At 27.1% G+C, this 16,620-nt stretch overlaps 2 protein-coding genes across 8 annotated transcripts in view; one reads left to right on the forward strand and one right to left on the reverse strand.

Moving 5' to 3' along the window:
* LOC130663408 (synaptotagmin-5) overlaps nucleotides 1-6,485 on the forward strand; it is a 55,894-nt gene extending 49,409 nt beyond the window's left edge. For all 6 annotated transcript variants that reach the window (XM_057462610.1, XM_057462611.1, XM_057462609.1 and 3 more), the window contains 3 exons: nucleotides 661-894; nucleotides 989-1,153; nucleotides 1,237-6,485. In XM_057462610.1, the coding sequence (XP_057318593.1) occupies nucleotides 661-894; nucleotides 989-1,153; nucleotides 1,237-1,425 (588 nt within the window). In that variant the 3' untranslated portion in view covers nucleotides 1,426-6,485. The remainder of the gene's footprint in view (nucleotides 1-660; nucleotides 895-988; nucleotides 1,154-1,236) is intronic.
* Nucleotides 6,486-6,672: 187 nt separating this feature from the next.
* LOC130663296 (telomerase reverse transcriptase-like) lies at nucleotides 6,673-13,200 on the reverse strand. 2 transcript variants are annotated; one of them, XM_057462437.1, is made up of 12 exons: nucleotides 12,873-13,200; nucleotides 12,587-12,795; nucleotides 11,951-12,513; nucleotides 11,551-11,885; nucleotides 11,268-11,473; nucleotides 10,939-11,198; nucleotides 10,668-10,861; nucleotides 10,367-10,582; nucleotides 8,114-8,989; nucleotides 7,898-8,048; nucleotides 7,608-7,830; nucleotides 6,673-7,545 (listed from the first exon to the last, which is right to left on the reverse strand). In XM_057462437.1, exons 1-9 carry the CDS (start codon nucleotides 12,938-12,940, stop codon nucleotides 8,569-8,571), a joined length of 2,472 nt encoding a protein of 823 aa, XP_057318420.1. In that variant the 5' UTR covers nucleotides 12,941-13,200; the 3' UTR covers nucleotides 6,673-7,545; nucleotides 7,608-7,830; nucleotides 7,898-8,048; nucleotides 8,114-8,568. The 2 variants fall into 2 exon arrangements, with proteins under 2 accessions (XP_057318420.1, XP_057318421.1); XM_057462438.1 differs by having other exon boundaries at nucleotides 6,675-7,545; nucleotides 8,327-8,989.
* Nucleotides 13,201-16,620: the final 3,420 nt, after the last annotated feature.

Consider the following 16,620-nt stretch of genomic DNA (forward strand, 5'->3'; position numbering starts at 1 on the left):
AATACACTTGGTTTAAGAGTGAAGTAAGTCAAGTTAGTCAAAATCAAACGTACATTTCATAAATTTTTGACTTGTTTTTGGCTACCTTGACCCACTTAGTATCCATTTAAGTCACAAAAGTTAAATTTGTTATTTTTTTTTGCCCGGGGATCTGTTGAAAACTGGGTTTTCGAAAATCGGACTAAAACCAGTAACTTCCTTGTTTTTTTTTTAATTTTCAATTGTCTTAGCGGGAAGTTAAAAAAAAAATTTTCACAATTATTTACATTAAATATAATGTTGAGAAGATGTTTTTCAAAAGATTTATAGCAATGTAGCACAAGTGCTTTTAAAACTTTACTTATTTTTTAAAATATTTTTTTCTTACAATCGAATTTTATTTCCTCTTAAACTTCGCTCACCGAGTATAGATAAAATATATATGTAGACATCAATAAAAATAAATTTACTCACATACTTTATTTGAAAGACTTTAGAAATATATTGAACATAAAAAAAAAAAAAAAGATTTTTAAATAATGTTTGAAATAAATAATTTTATATCTGTTGACTGAAAAAATTAACTTTTTTTTTTTAATAAAATTTTCTCAAATGAAACAAACAATTAATATACAAATAATAAATGTAACTTGATAATTTTAATTTTTTTTATGTATAAAGGTATTTGACTATGATCGTTATTCGAGGAATGATGTAGTCGGTTCAGTACGGGTTGCAATGGAAGAACTAGAACTTGTTTCATCGACCTCTCCTGTAGAAGTCTGGGGTGAGATCGCTCGAGAAAAGAAAGCGCCCGAGGACATACAAGAAGTTCTTGTATCTCTATCCTATTTACCAAGTGCTGAAAGACTTACAGTCATGATACTCAAAGCGAGAAATTTATTTCCGCCGCAGGTAAAAAACGTATTATTCATTTATCATTCTATGACTATTAAATTTAATTTATTAATATTAATGATATATATTAATTAAAATCATTTATATGCAGAAAAAAGAAAATTTGGATCCATTCGTGAAGGTCAGTCTGTTGTCTGGTGATAGAAGAGTCAAAAAAAAGAAGACCGAGGTAAAAAAAGCAACAAGAAGTCCAGTGTGGAATGAAGCCATGTCTTTCAATATTCCTGCTAGTTCTTTAGCATCGTCCGCGATTGAAGTAATTTATTGATATTTAAATTGATTATTGATTACAATCTTTAGTTTTTTAATAGTTGTAACTACATAATTAATATTTAATAGATTTGTGTACTGGATGCCAGTAGTGAATTGGGTGGTAATACTATCGTCGGTTCGTGTATTGTTGGACCAGCAACTAGTGGAAACCTTGCCGGAAGTGTACCGGAAACGGTCAATCAAAGCCGAGAACATTGGACAAGTATAACTCAATCACCCAGAAAAGCTATTGCCATGTGGCATGTACTACATTAACTTTATTGTATTTAATTATTATTGGGATATATTTAATACGAATTACTTATTTCAAATTTATCATTGCGAGTACATATTACACTGTAAAAAATTAACGGAGTGAACGCGGATTAAATCCGAAGTGAATGCGGAGCGGATGACTTTGTATTTATTTAATCCCCTCGGAATTAAAGTCACTCTGAAAAGGACTTTATTTTAATATGGAAACTCCGATCCGAAGTGAAATTAATTTCTAAAGGGGGTTTATTTTAATATTAAAACTCCGAAATCACTCCGCTGCAAAAATAAACTCCCTATTTACTCCAAATGCGGAGTGATTTTTTTTTACTCCGGAACTCCGAGTGACGGAATGAATTTGGATTTAAATAAAATCCGTAATCACTCTGAATTCACTCCCGATGTTTTACAGTGTATTATAGATCTATATATGAGGAAAAAAAATGGATATAACTTATAACCTGATGTCGGTTGCACAAGATTGATACAATCAGCCACGTTGTACTTAATATCACTTTTTTTAATAATTACGTTTAAAATCGATAAAGCATTTTACAATAATTATTTTAAGGCAATTAGGGTCAATTTAACCAGTTTATAATAAAGATAGAAACTGATTGAACTTGGTATTGATAGTAAGTAATCATGAAGAAGAAATCAATAGTTATAAATATATCAATTCAAACTGTTAAAAATAAAATGGCCAAAGAATTTATGCTCCAAAAAAATAGTTATATTTATTAATCTTTTAATTATATCAATGAAATTTTTTAAATGAATAATTATAATTATATAAAATTTATTGATTGTTTTTTTTTTAGATTAAAATCTAGTTACTTCAATTTTATTTATTACAAGCAACGTAACTATCTCATTATTGTTCATTTTATTTTCAACACGTGGTCTTGGAAGCAACCACACAGGTCCATTATTTCATTACGAAAAAGGTACAAAAGAAGTATATTTAAAAAAAAATTATTACATCCGTTAAGTATCTAAAGTGTTATGAAATGGAATTGAAATATTTGATTGGTAACTATTTTTTTTGTTTTTTATGCATGAAAAAATTAATTTAAGAGAAAAAAGCAGGCCATTTGAAAGAAAATAATTTAAAAAAAACTTTTACTAAAACTTTAAAATACTTAATGAAATAATTGGAATGAATTTAAAATTTTAAATCTACATATAAATATATATTTGGCCTAAATGGAATAAGCCACGCTTATATTGTTATAAAAAAAAATTATAAATTTTCACAATAAAAATAATAATATAGTATCAAGAATAATAATAATAATAGTAATAATAATTAAATAATAATAATAATATAAGCAAAGCAACGCAAAAATGCATAATCTATATAAATTAAATAAATATATATATAAGGGTGCGTCATTTCAATGCAACATTTTTTTTTTTAAGTGATTGTGGAAAAAATCAGCTCACCACAAAAGAAAAATTTTCGCGCAAGAAAAAATTTTTGTCTCGATTACAACTCTGGCTCATTGAAAAATTCGATTTTCCGTTTAAATAATAAGGGAAAATTTTGTTTCCAATTTATGACTTTTTCTAACTCGTTAACAGATGTATGGATCGAATAGACTGATACATATTTTTTTTAAAAATTGAATACTCTACAAAAAGGACTCTTATCATTATTTGATAAATCTAACCCGTTCATAAGTATTTTCAAGTTAAGTCTTAAGGTACAAAAAATTTCGATATTATTTGACTTTTTTGGAGAAACTATTGTTAGACATATCAAAATGTCACAGAACCTTTTTTGTAGACCATTTCATCTCCTTCAAATTATCTCTTAAAATTTTTTCGAAATTCCGATACGCTCTTTAGTTATTTGCATTTATACATCATAAAATCGTAAAAATAAAAATTGTAAATTTTTTTATTTATGATTGCCAAATCATCGAAAAAAATTCATGTACTTATCAAAGAGGCAATCGCAGATTGATATTACTTACTTTCGCTTCGAAATATTTGTTGAATAACGAGAACATTTTTATCAAAGTTCAGTTAAATATTTCTAAGCGATAATAAATAATACCAATCAGTGATTGTCTCTTGAACAAGTACATTAATTTTTTTCAGTGATTTGATTATCATAGAGAAAAAACCTTAAGCAAAAATATCTGAAATTTTTTTATTTTTACAATCGATCACAGTCAGAACTTGTTTTTAAAGAAATTGATGTTTACATGCAAATAATTAAAGAGCGTATCGAAATTTCGAAAATTTTTAAGAGATAATTTGTAGAAATTGGAATGATCTACGAAAAAAGTTCTATGACATTTTGCTACAAGTCTGATAGTTTCGCCAAAAAAATCAAATGATATCGAAATTATTGTAGTTCGAACTTTAACTTGAAAAAACTTATGAACGAGTAGATTTATCAAATAATAATAAGAGACCTTTTATGTAGAGCGACCAATTTCTTACACAAATATGTATCAGTCTATTCGATCATATCTATTAACGAGTTCGAAAAAGTCATAGATTGAAAACAAAATTTTCTCTGATTATTTAAACGGAAAATCGAATTTTTCAATGAGCCAGAGCTGTCGAGATAAAATTTATTTCTTGCGCGAAAATTTTTCTTTTGTGGCGATCTGACTTTCCACAATCACTTCAAAAAAAAATGTTGCTCTGAAATGACGCATCCTAATATATGGATATAACTATGAATTCAAATTTTTTTCATTAATGCGTATCGTAAATATGATCAAATAAAATGTTATTAAAGTTAAAAATTTTATGAAAAATATACTATTATTATATACAATATATATATAAATCATAATAAACATAATTATATTAATAACAAAAATAAAATGATTGACTATGTCTTAATGATAATATATATATATTAATAATACAAATGAAACCCAAAACGCTTAATCAAATTTTTTATTGTTTTCACTTTTGAAGAAGCAGTGCGCGATTAGCTCAGCGTCGTGAATGCCTCAGCCATTGAATTAAACAGTTAAAATTAAAGTCTGATTTTTACACAATCTTGAGGAAAAAATAAATGAAATAATAATAAACAATAATACTTATTGAATAAATGAATGAATAATTTATAAAATAATAAAACATAAGAAATCATGTGAAATACTTTTCGACCAAATTCGACATGACATATCAACATTGACTTTTTTTTTATATTACAATGTTTTAAAAATCTAGCTGACTTCCTGAAAACATTTCATTATTTAAAACTAAAAAAAAAGTTTAACTCTATGAAATTAATGTGTAACAATTTCGTTGTACATTTATCACTTATTAATTTGAATTAAAGTAAAGTATTGTATCAATATCAACACTGAGATCTATCTATTGGAATTTTTTACTTGATAAATGTATGGTAATTTAAAAATAAAAATTGTATATTCAATTTTCATTATTACTAAGTATTCAAAAATGTATTTTGTTTTTACCCATGCGGCACAAAAAAAAATTTTGACTTATTGTTAAATTTAAGTCGACAATTACCCATCATGTTACCAATTGTAAACTTAAATTCAACAAAATATTAACTTTTTTTTTACCGCTTGGGTAACAAATATAGAAATTATTTATTAAAATTAATTCATCGAAAAAAAATTATGAACTCAATTATTGAAGGTAAAAAAATATTTTAGTAACAAAATTTAAATTATAAACGAGGTAATACCAAAGTGATTAATTAAAACAAACAGAAAATAAATCAAAACAACAAGATAATTATTTTTAAAAATTTAATGTACTGTTGAAATAAATTTATGAAGAGTATAAATAATCTAACTAAATCCTCGATGAGTTAAATATATATAACTAAAAAATTTTAAAAAATGAAAAATTATTAAAAATAAATCAAATTTTAATAAGAAATATAGCATTATTAATTAATTAATTATCAATAATTGTTGATTAACTCTATATATTATATAACAAAAATATATATTAATTTAATGAATAAATATTATTCAACAATTGCTGAATTGAAAAAAAAAAAAAAAAGTTTAAATAAAGTAAAAGTAGGGTAGGTGTCATTCAGACAGACGACTATTGGATAGAATCGTTATTACGTATATTCCGTTTACCTAGATCCTGCTTACCCATAGTTTGATTGCCTAAAATCCTGATTCTCAAGTAGGACAGAGACAACCTTAAGATGTCATAAAGATGTCTTTTAAAAGGACAAGACAAGTTTCCTGAAATAAAAAAGACGTACGGATGTTGGTCTAAAAGTCATTAAAAATTTGTGCACAGAAAAAAAAAATTTCTTGAAGCAAAAAATTTTTGCTTGTTCTAAGAAATTTGTTAGTTGAGTTATAAATTAAAAAATCATGTGCACAGGGGATCTATTCTAAAAGAGTCACTTCTAATTGGGATTGTATAAGTAATCAAACTCTGGGTAAGCGAGATCTAGGTAAACGGAATGTACATAATAATAATTCTGTCCAATCAACTTCCGTCTGAATGACGCCTACCCTAAAAATATTATGTTGGAAATAATCGAATTGTAAAACAATGCTCATATCAGTAATTCGAGCAAAGTCCGAATCTTACACTTATTCAAAAATATACCAACAGTATTTCTGTAATTCTGTCTAAAAAATTATATACATATATTATACGCTATGAAATATATAAAAAAAAGTATATCTATTTATATTTAAAGTATACGTTCTTATACAATAAACTGACAAAGAGAAAAAAAATAAAATATTGTTCTAACAGTGAAGTTGATCTCAACTAGTCCAGTACATACAATTACAAATGCACACGAAAGTACCTAAAAAAATAAGTTTTATTAAAATACATTATTCCATTTACTATAAGTATCTTTATCTATTTTAAGAAATATAATTATTCTTTATGAATCAAATAAATCAAATGAAATTTTTAGTTTCTTTGAAAAATTATCTTATATATCGAATCATCTCCCGTCGATTTATATTATACTAAGTATATATACTTATATATACATTGTATTCTAAAAATGATGTATTACCAATATTTTCTTGTTATGTATCTTTAATCATCAGTTTACAATAAACTTGAACTTATTTACATACTTGAATACTTATAATTTTATTACAACTATTACAATAATGGTAAACAATTAATGCTTTATATTTTTGTATCTATATAAATATATTTATAAATATTACTCAATAACTTATAACTTAAAATAAATAAAATTATACATAAAATATATTTACGAATTAGATTCTACATTTGCTATCAAAATTGTTTTTAATTTAACAAATACAATTATTTAATTTCTAAAAATAAATTAAATAAATGTTTGTATATTCAACAAAATAATTATAGTAAAAAATTAATCAATCAATAATTTTCTATATTAAAAAATTAAAAACAAATACAATATTGCATTAAAATTTTTTTTCAAATTTACAACATCGTCCATCTTCAACCAATGATATACCTAACATAATTTCTGCGTCCCCAGATATAATTATAGACAACCTTTCCACCTTGTTAGAATTAGTTAAGTCACGAAGTAGTTTACCATCCCAATGGACTGCAATAGAGACCGGGAGTGGTTTGAACAGGGCGCGATGGACAACTGGTGAAGTGGCGGGGGTCTCAAGTTTTTGAGAAGTCATACCTGTTGTATCATACTGTGGCAGATGATAGTATGGCGAGGGCTTAGATAAAAGTATACTTATAGTTGTGGCAACTATGGTATTATTGGACTGCATGCGGCATGCAGGGGTGTCATTGGCAGTGTGCGGATCTATGGTGGACGAAAATACGAACATGGCGAAACGACTGCTGAAGGGAATTATTAAAGGCATACTTAAGAGATCATATACTAAAATTTAAAATAATGTTGAAGAAATACTGCTGAGAGCTTTTTTCACTGCTTTGGATTTCTGAACTGGATAATTAAATAGAAAATTTGTAAATTCGTTTTTCAGCTTCTTCAATATCTTTAACAGTCTCTGGTATCGTGTCGCAGAGAGCTGTGTGAAGAACAACCAAAGGTTCTCTGGGCATTGAAGGATGTGTAAATATATAACAACGACGATAAGGACCAACTCGCCGTTTCAAGTCAACCCAATTTTTAACTGGATGTATCGCTTCGTAATCTGAAACCTTTTTAAATAAAATTATTTTAATAATATACACGGGTTCGAACATTTATTCAAATACACTACCCGATTGATAGCCTTATATTTTTTAATACAGATAAATTATCTGGAGTTGATTATTTTTTACATTAATGATATTTATCATAAAAAATACCAGAACATCAGTACGGAGATCAACGAGAAATTTGACTCCTAATCTTACTATCAGAATAAACAGCCAGTGGTACCGAGGCGTAAGAGCTTTTTCCAATGTTGTTTCTCTAGTCAACAATTGTTGGTAATTGTCTCCCTAAAATAATGGATAAATAATAATAATTACTATTATTTTTAATTGAAGATTTTCAAAATTATGGTACCTCTGTGCATAATAATTTGACAGCAAGATGACAAATGTGTTTATGGTCGACTCCATATTTTAGAGCCAGCTGGCTCTAGAGTCCAAAGAAATTTCTGCTTGTTTTCTACTGGTAAATTTTTATAAAAACAACACAATGTATCAACTTCGTCCTGTAAAAACAAATTTTTTTAAATTTTACTGACTGATAACTGGTAAAAAAATGATTGCAAATCACCTCAATGATCCAGTTGCTGATATTGGTGTCTTTGAATTTAAAAATTTTATCAACAAGTTGATCGTTGATTGGAACATGCAACGGATTTTCGGGTGGTTTTAAATAATTTGAAGGAATATTTGAAAAAGCTGCTTTGATAATATGATTGGCGCAATAATTAGCACGTAATAATTGTAATTTATTTAACATAAATACTATTACACTATTACTTACTATTTTTTTTAACATATTTAATGACAGTGACAGTTGAGTCGCTCATATCATCAAAAAAACATACATCAAGTCATTGTAAATAACCCCATGTGTTTAATTCAAATGCCTGGTTAAATTACCGCCAATTACAAACAAACCTCGTGGTTATTTTACTTAAACATTTTTATTATTTATAAAAAAATTATAAATACATCGACTTTATAATTTTTACTAAATTAGGAAAAAAAAAGTAAAACAAAAAGTTAACCTGATAAATTATTTAATAATTTGGATTTGAATTGACTTTTAATAAGTATAGAAAATTTCTTGTATGCTACTTCATTTTTTCTAAACACCTTTAAATATGCATGCCAAAAAATACATTTTAATTCCCCAAATCTTATTGTAAATTTACGATGACGCCTTGTAACAAAAATTTTACACATCTGCAATAAAGGCTGTAGAGATTTCTTCTTTATGTCATTAAAAATTCTAAGTGCAGACTCTCCGGTCATCTTTCCTACATCATAAGTGTTGAGAAGGAGAAAAAAACATTTTTCCGCACATAAACGGGCGGCACTTTTCAAAGTATCGATAATCACTTCCTTGGAATTTATACAAGGGTCCAATACCAGCGCGGATAATTTCAATGATACCCAATTTGCGATCTTCTTTACAAATACACTGAAACAATTAATTATTTATATTTGTAATAAATTAGTGCTGTACAATTTGGCCGACTAAACCGGCCATAAAGTTTAACCATGTTAATTAGTTCATCAACCAGCTAGCTAATTTAAATTAATCGGTTAATTTAGTTAACTGGTTAACCGATGAACCAGTTAACTGTTTAATCGGTCAAACAGTGAAATTGATATTTTGCTATTTATAAGCTAGGAATTATGATTAAATCACATATCATTAACGTATGTTGAAAAGTACAATATTTATCAGGTGATTAAAATTACTTGTTATTAAATTAAAGTTTTCTTTTCATAATATGTCAGCGCAATGAAAATAATTATATATTTTTCATAAATCCATTGTTCTAAAACCTATATTTAAATATTTAAATTTTCTTAATAATAAAAGAAAAACAACTTCAGCATAACGATATCATTTGAAAAGTAAACTGAAAAGTCAAAGAAAAGTCAAACTGAAAACCTTGACTCTAATGGTTCTGATTCTAAGTATAGTTGATTTTATATTGTTTTAATTGAACACACTAAAATTCTTTAAATCAGTTCGGATAATACTTTTCGATTTATAATTTAATATTATTAAAATATTGTGTTAATTATTTTGACATTTATTTCAAGAAGTGGCAACGATTCAAATTCAGATTCTTCTCCGATTAAAAACTTTATAGTCACTTTTCACAGAGGATTTTCAGTAGGATTGATACTATTTTTAATATTTATAAGAAAAAAATTTAACAATTGCGTACTATCTTGCTGTAATATAGCTTTTTAGACACTCGGACTCGTTTTTTTGGAATTGGAGAAGAATCTGAATTTGAATCGTTACCACTTCTAGAACCAGAATCACTGGAGTCAAGGTCTTCAGTTTGACTATTTGATTGTAATTTATCTGCATGTTTACTTTTCAAATGATATCGTTATGCTGAAGTTGTTTTTCTTTTATTATTAAGAAAATTTAAATATTTGAATATAGGTTTTAGAACAATGGATTTATGAAAACTATATAATTATTTTCATTGCGCTGATATTTTATGAAAAGAAAATTTTAATTTAATAACTTAAGTAATTTTAATCACCTGATAAATATTGTACTTTTTAACATACGTTAATGATATGTGATTTAATCATAATTCCTAGCTTATAAATAGCAAAATATCAATTTCACTGTTTGACCGATTAAACTGGTTCATCGGTTAACTAGTTAACTAATTTAACCGATTAACCAGTTAACTAATTAACCGATTAATGTAAATTAGCTAGCTGGCTGATGAACTAATTAACATGGTTAAACTTTATGGCCGGTTTAGTCAGCCAAATTGTACAGTACAATAATAAATAAATAAATAAATCATATTCTCACCTGTCTATTCCACCAATCTGAGGTTGATTACGTGACATGATTTGTACTAATGATAATTTTGTGTACTCAGGTTTTACATTCAAAGTTTCAAGATCGTAGTGGTATCCCAAGTAAGTAAACTCATTGTTATTGTAAGGCGATAAATTTGATTGGGTTTTTGCTGGATTGAAGGAACAGCCATAGCTCCCGACACCATTTTTTATTTTTTCTAAAAATCTTAATTGTAATTCAAATTTAAATTATTTTATTAAATATGTAATTGCAAGTTACCTCCTAATTAATTTATTTTAATAAAACTTACTCTTGCGCTAGCTCTTTGTCTTCAGTTAAAAACAAAAAGTCATCAACGTAACGAAGTAAATGACCAGATTCAGTGAATTTTGAAAATTCTTTTGCCATCATATCACTGTAATAAAAATCACAAAGTGTTCCGGACATTGGTACACCTTGACCGATTCCTTTTTTCAAAATGAAAGTACGGTTTCCATGTAGAATCTATTTGAAGAAAAAAAAAATTATTATTTGCAATTTTAAATATTAAACAAAAAATATTTAATAAATTTGTGATTTACTCTCTGTTGTACTACTGCAGATTTAATGTATGTCTTTAAATGTTTTTTACTAATAATTGTACAAGGTTTTCTTATCCTAGTCGTACGACAACACAAAGCACCTCGAGGTAAAATTGGCGGGAGAATTTCTGGAGATATAAATTCTTTTTCTTTGTAACTTTTTTTTTGAATATTTGTAGAATCAATTACTGCAAACCACTGAGTAGGAATTTTATCTGGTAATTTATCTATTAATTCAAAGACAATGTCCAGCAATTTGTCTACAATTGCAATAAAACAATTAAAATTTTTGAATTATTTTATTTATATTATAAATTTAAAATATTTGCCTTGAATAATTGAACCAAAAGCGTCGTTGATATCACAGGATACAAAGTAAATTGGTTTGGTCTTATCGAGTTTTCGGGTTTCGCACACAGACTTCCAGATTTTATGAAGTGTATGTACGTTTATAATATCATTATTTTTTAAATAAAGTTGTTTCAGTAAAAGATGAACTTTTTTACCGATTTCCTTTTGATGATCACTCGTTTTACTGCTTAAAAAAAATTAAACTAAGTAATCGCTAAACGAACATCAATATGAAATTCATGAAATAAAAAAAGACATTACGAATTCGATAATATAGGTCGTACACCATCCTTTTTCGACTGCACAATTAAATGAGCAACAGGTGTTACGCTGTTATGTTTTACAGGAACTGGGTGCTCTATCGGCTGATAATTATTTTGAGTTTCCTGTTCACGGATGTAGTTGAGGATAACTGACCCCTTCACCCAGCGGCGGATGTAAATCATTTCCTTGCGGGTTTTATTATTTTCGCTGAAAAAATATGTGTCAATAATATTCCAAATGAATGTATAGAAGAACCATTTAATTGTCCGGCACAAAACCAAGATTTTGCTTGTTTTAGAATTTAATTTGGACAGCCACTCTACTGAATCAATCTGAAATCAACAGTTTTTTAATTTTATTCGTGGAAAAATATAATGATCTCTTTAATTTTACTTACGTCTAATTTTTCTACAAGCGGTTCGATAGTAAAAGGTTTTATTTTAGCAGCCGCGAAGTACGGTTTCAATGCTGCTTTAACTTTTTTTAAATTTCTACGGCTGCCGAACAATGACCCAGGTACAACGTGATAAAATATTTGAGAAAAAAAATGTAAGAGTTGATTTTTCGACAGTTCTCCTTTAAAAAGGGATTCGTCTTGAGGAATGCTGTCCAATAAAATGTTGTACTGGAAATGCAAATGTTTCTTTGCAAAAACATCACAAATATCCTTTAAGTATGGAGCATAATGGGAATAATAGCAAGCAGTTGGATCTAGAAGAGACTTAAAAATCTTGAGATTCTTTGGTCGCGGATAAAATTTTTTGTGATTACGGTAATTTCTTTTATGGATATCTTCCGCGAGTATGCGATTGATAGATTTTCTGTCAACGACTTCTTCATCATGATCTGGAGGGCGGGCATTGGGGCCTCGTATTTCGCTTAGAGTATTTTGTCTAGGTGGTGTTCGGTCTGGTAGAGATTCCAAGGACTCTTCAAGATTTACTGAGCGTCTGAAATTATCTTGAAACCAAAAAATAAAATTGTTGAGATAATTAACGTACGTGGTTATTTTAAATTTATGGAAATAAATTACCAAAGAGACAAAAGTTATCCTGCTCATCCAGATCGTGGGTTTGAGGGAGATACGATTTATCTTCAGATATCTGATCACTTTTGTCGGACTTTTTTTTAGAGCCTTTTTCAAATTTACCCCATTCATCTAGAATAAATTCGTGGTCTGGCGGCAAAATATATGCGCCGAGTTTAGATTTTTTAGGAATATAATTATTGTCCCTCATGTAACTATTAGAAAAGAAAGGTATCAATAATTTTATCATCAATTCCATAATAATAAATAAGACATTTAATATTTTTCTTACTCGACAATCATCGGGCCAAAGGATTTTTTGAGCGGAGTCCAATCAATGGAACCCGGTGTCTTGTCCATCTTTCAAAATTACCCACGATGTCAATTAAAATTCAAAAAACTTTTTCACTAAATGTTTGTTATTGTTTCATCAGCTACCGGTTGACTTGAACAATGTGCGCAACAGCTGATTAAAAATGGAAACTAAAAAAAATTCAGTCCCAGTACAAGTTTATAAAAATTTGAAATAAAAAATTTTATTTCCTTGAAACTGCTTAACTTTATTAAATAATTAATAATATTTCTAATTATTTAATAAATTTATAAAATATTTAATATTTCATACAGTTTTTAATTACTGTCAAACATTTTAAGGCAGCGCCTCATGCAAACGGAACTAATAGCGCGAAAATTTGAAATGCAACCAAAATATAATTTATCGATTAATAAAATTATCTCAGATATTTATTTTGAAGTGATTTTAAAATGTCAGGTGACAAAAATTTATAGAACAAAGTACCCGAGGCCCAGTTCTTCATATATTTTATGAATAAAGAGCAATGTCAAACAAAGTTTTGGCGGAACTTAAAGATTCAGTTTGGTTTTTAATATCATTTGGACTTCGATTTTTATATTTAGCTAGTGTTGTCCATTCATCATACAATTTTTTAAATTTATCTCTAGCTCGATAAACGTTCCTCAATTACTGTTTTAATACCATTCCCTGATTAAAAAGAAACGATTCGAAACGATTTGCAATGTTAAATGCCCATAAGAAGAGTGATTCAAAAGTATTCAAAAGCATTAATAAAAAGTATTTAAAATTCTTTTTTTCCTAATCGTTTTAAATCGATTCTTTTAATAAGGGTTACTCACACTTGAATTCAAAATACGAGTATGAAAAAATAATACTTTTAAAACTTGAAGTTTTGAAGGTAGTTTACTACCAACAATTTGTGCATCAACATCACCGATAAGGAATATATTTTGAGGAAAAGTTGGAATTTCCATAATATTGAAATGATAATCAAGTGGCCGAATAAAGAAAATTAATACTATTGATAAACAATTGCAATCAAATCAACAATAGTTGTCACAGCTGAAATTGAGGTTAATCACATCATCTTTAAGAGCATTCTTTGACAGTGTCCCCCACTTTTCACAAATATTCAATAACTTTTAACTGTCAGAATAATATTAAAATTTTAATAATTAGTGAAAAAAAAATTAAAACCCTAATTGAAAAAAGGACAACGTAGTCGTAATTTCGCCGAAATATAGAATTTAAAACAAATTACTCACAGTTGTTATCAATTGAGAGCTGAACGAAATTTGTTGAATAAATTTTAGGCTACAAAATTTGAAAATTCGAATTATAAAATTGACGTGAAGATTTTACTGAAATTTATTTAACAAATTTCGTTTAACTCCCAATTCATAACAATTGGAAGTAATTTTTTTTTAAATCTGTAACTCAGCGAAATTACTTATACGTTTTCATTTTTTCAATTAAGGTTTTAATTTATTTTTAATCAATTGATAAAGTTTTGTTCCCTTTATGACAATTGAAAGCCATTGAACATTTTTAAAAAGTGGAGGGCATTGTCTGCGAATAGCCGTAAGCAACTAGCACAAAAACGCAAAAGCAGAGCACTTGTCAATTATTAGTATTAATCTTCACTAATAGATGAAGCTAATGAAAAAGTCTTGAATTCAAAATTTAAAAAATTGTTAAATTCAATGAACAGTCTTCAAAATTCTAACCAAAATCCATATAAATAACAGAAATGATTGAATATTTCTTTAATTTTCGACAAACAGCAAAAAATTGGAAGAAAAAAAATGAAATTTGTTTTCCGATTATACCCTTTTAAACATCATACTTACAAGTAACTCAGTTCTTGCTAAGTTTCAAATTTTTTCATCAATTGTTACCAGCGATATAAGTTTAATTTTATTCAAAGTTTAATTTTTAAAAATACATGTGCATTCCCATTTAAAACTTCCGCTGTTATGGGGGCCGAAATAATGTTAAAATTAAGAGCTACAACTTTACAGGAATTTTTTTTTAATATTTGGAAGTTTGAGGGGGCGTAATGATTATAATTAAAAAGTGACCCTCGTAGGACCGTCCTAGTACATACTGACGGACATCATGGGTTTTTTTATATATTTTGTTTTTTCAATCATTATTTTTAATAAGAGTGACTTAAAATTGTATTCGCTTATTCATTAATAAATTATTTTTTAAACGATAAGAATTTTATTCTTGTTGAGTATATTTGAACGAGTGTAAAATGTTTTCTACGAGAGTGAATCAGCTTAGACCGAGTAAGCGTTAGCAGAACACATCCCATTGCTTCGCAAATGAGTTGTGCGAAAGTGTTTTTTTTTAATAAACTCAAAAGTCACAAAATTGATTTATTCCAATATTGTTTTTGCGTTAAATGCTCAAAAACTGTATCGAATTCCGTCTCAAACATCAAAATCGGTTAATTAGTTTGAAGGATTTTGATGATGAAAAATTTAAAAAATTAAAAATTACTTTATTTTTTTGGGATAACGCCTATTGTAATTACTCATATGAACATGGAGAATACAGGGCATGGATCGTCTGCTGGAATTAGCAATAATTACTCAATTTTATTTATAGTAAAGAAAAAAAAACAAAAAATGTTAGACACATAATTATTTTCGGTCACATCACTAAAGAAGAGCTCTATATATACAATTTACTGTACAAAAATTAATTCATTCATTACAAAGAAAGAAAAAAAAATCATAAAATGAATCGATCCGATTAACAAAAGCTTAAAATATAACTTTTAATGTAAGGAACTAAAACTAAAAGGAAATATTTACCTGGATTTAAAATGTGTTTTTTATTCTTAATTAAATCGAATTATATAAGTAATAATACTTGAATTAAAAATTAATAATTTAATCTCAAAAAATTTTTACTAATTTATTCCTCTCTATAAATTTATTCCTATAAAACTCAGATCTTTATGGAATTACCAGTTAAAAGATTTTGGCATTATATTCAAAATATTAAGTATACCAACAGATCTATCATTTTAACCCTCCACGATCTTAAATCACACCGGTCGCAATGGATCTTAGAAAATTCCCTCATTTTTGATCAGCTGTAGATATTAAACTAATCAAAATTTTTATATCAATATTTATAAAGATAATTTTTAAATGTTTTTTTTTAAAGCAAGTATCAATTTGTGTTGTAACTTTTGATTTTAAGTTATAAAAGATAGTTATATCTTTATTAATTTATATTATTTTTTACTCAATCTTGTGGAAAATTATTGGAAAATAAATTTACTTTGACATCAGATCAATGAAGAAGTTTGACTGTCCAAAAAGTATGTCTATGTTAGTAAATAAAGTGAAAAATTTTCTATTAAAAATTAAAAAGTTCTCAACAAAAACATATGATTGGTTTTTTGAAAATATTTCTATAAATACTGACCTTTTTGAAAAATTTCAAGAAACCTACTTTGTAGCGCTTTAAATTTTCTACGAAAAAGTTATCTTGTACTTTTTTAAAACACTAAATAGCTGTTGAGATATTTGAAAAATTAGCTACAATAATTTGGAACTGGAAATTGCCTGAGGTCATCTAAACACCATGTGACCGTTGAGGATTAAATAATTATTTGAATAAGGTTCAAACTTTTCTATTTTTTAATTGATTTTAAAAATAAATATCGTCTAAAACATACTGTACATTCTCCAACCACTAAATA

The sequence above is a fragment of the Microplitis mediator genome, chromosome 2, assembly GCF_029852145.1.
Source record: "Microplitis mediator isolate UGA2020A chromosome 2, iyMicMedi2.1, whole genome shotgun sequence".
Taxonomy (NCBI): domain Eukaryota; kingdom Metazoa; phylum Arthropoda; class Insecta; order Hymenoptera; family Braconidae; genus Microplitis; species Microplitis mediator.

Coding starts and splice junctions, on each gene's coding strand:
- LOC130663296 (XM_057462437.1), bottom strand. CDS start 12,940: ATGGACAAGACACCGGGTTCCATTGATTGGACTCCGCTCAAAAAATCC. Junction 12,514..12,586: donor GGATAACTTTTGTCTCTTTG/GTAATTTATTTC, acceptor TTTGGTTTCAAG/ATAATTTCAGACGCTCAGTA. Junction 8,990..10,366: donor CAGATTGGTGGAATAGACAG/GTGAGAATATGA, acceptor TAATTGTTTCAG/TGTATTTGTAAAGAAGATCG.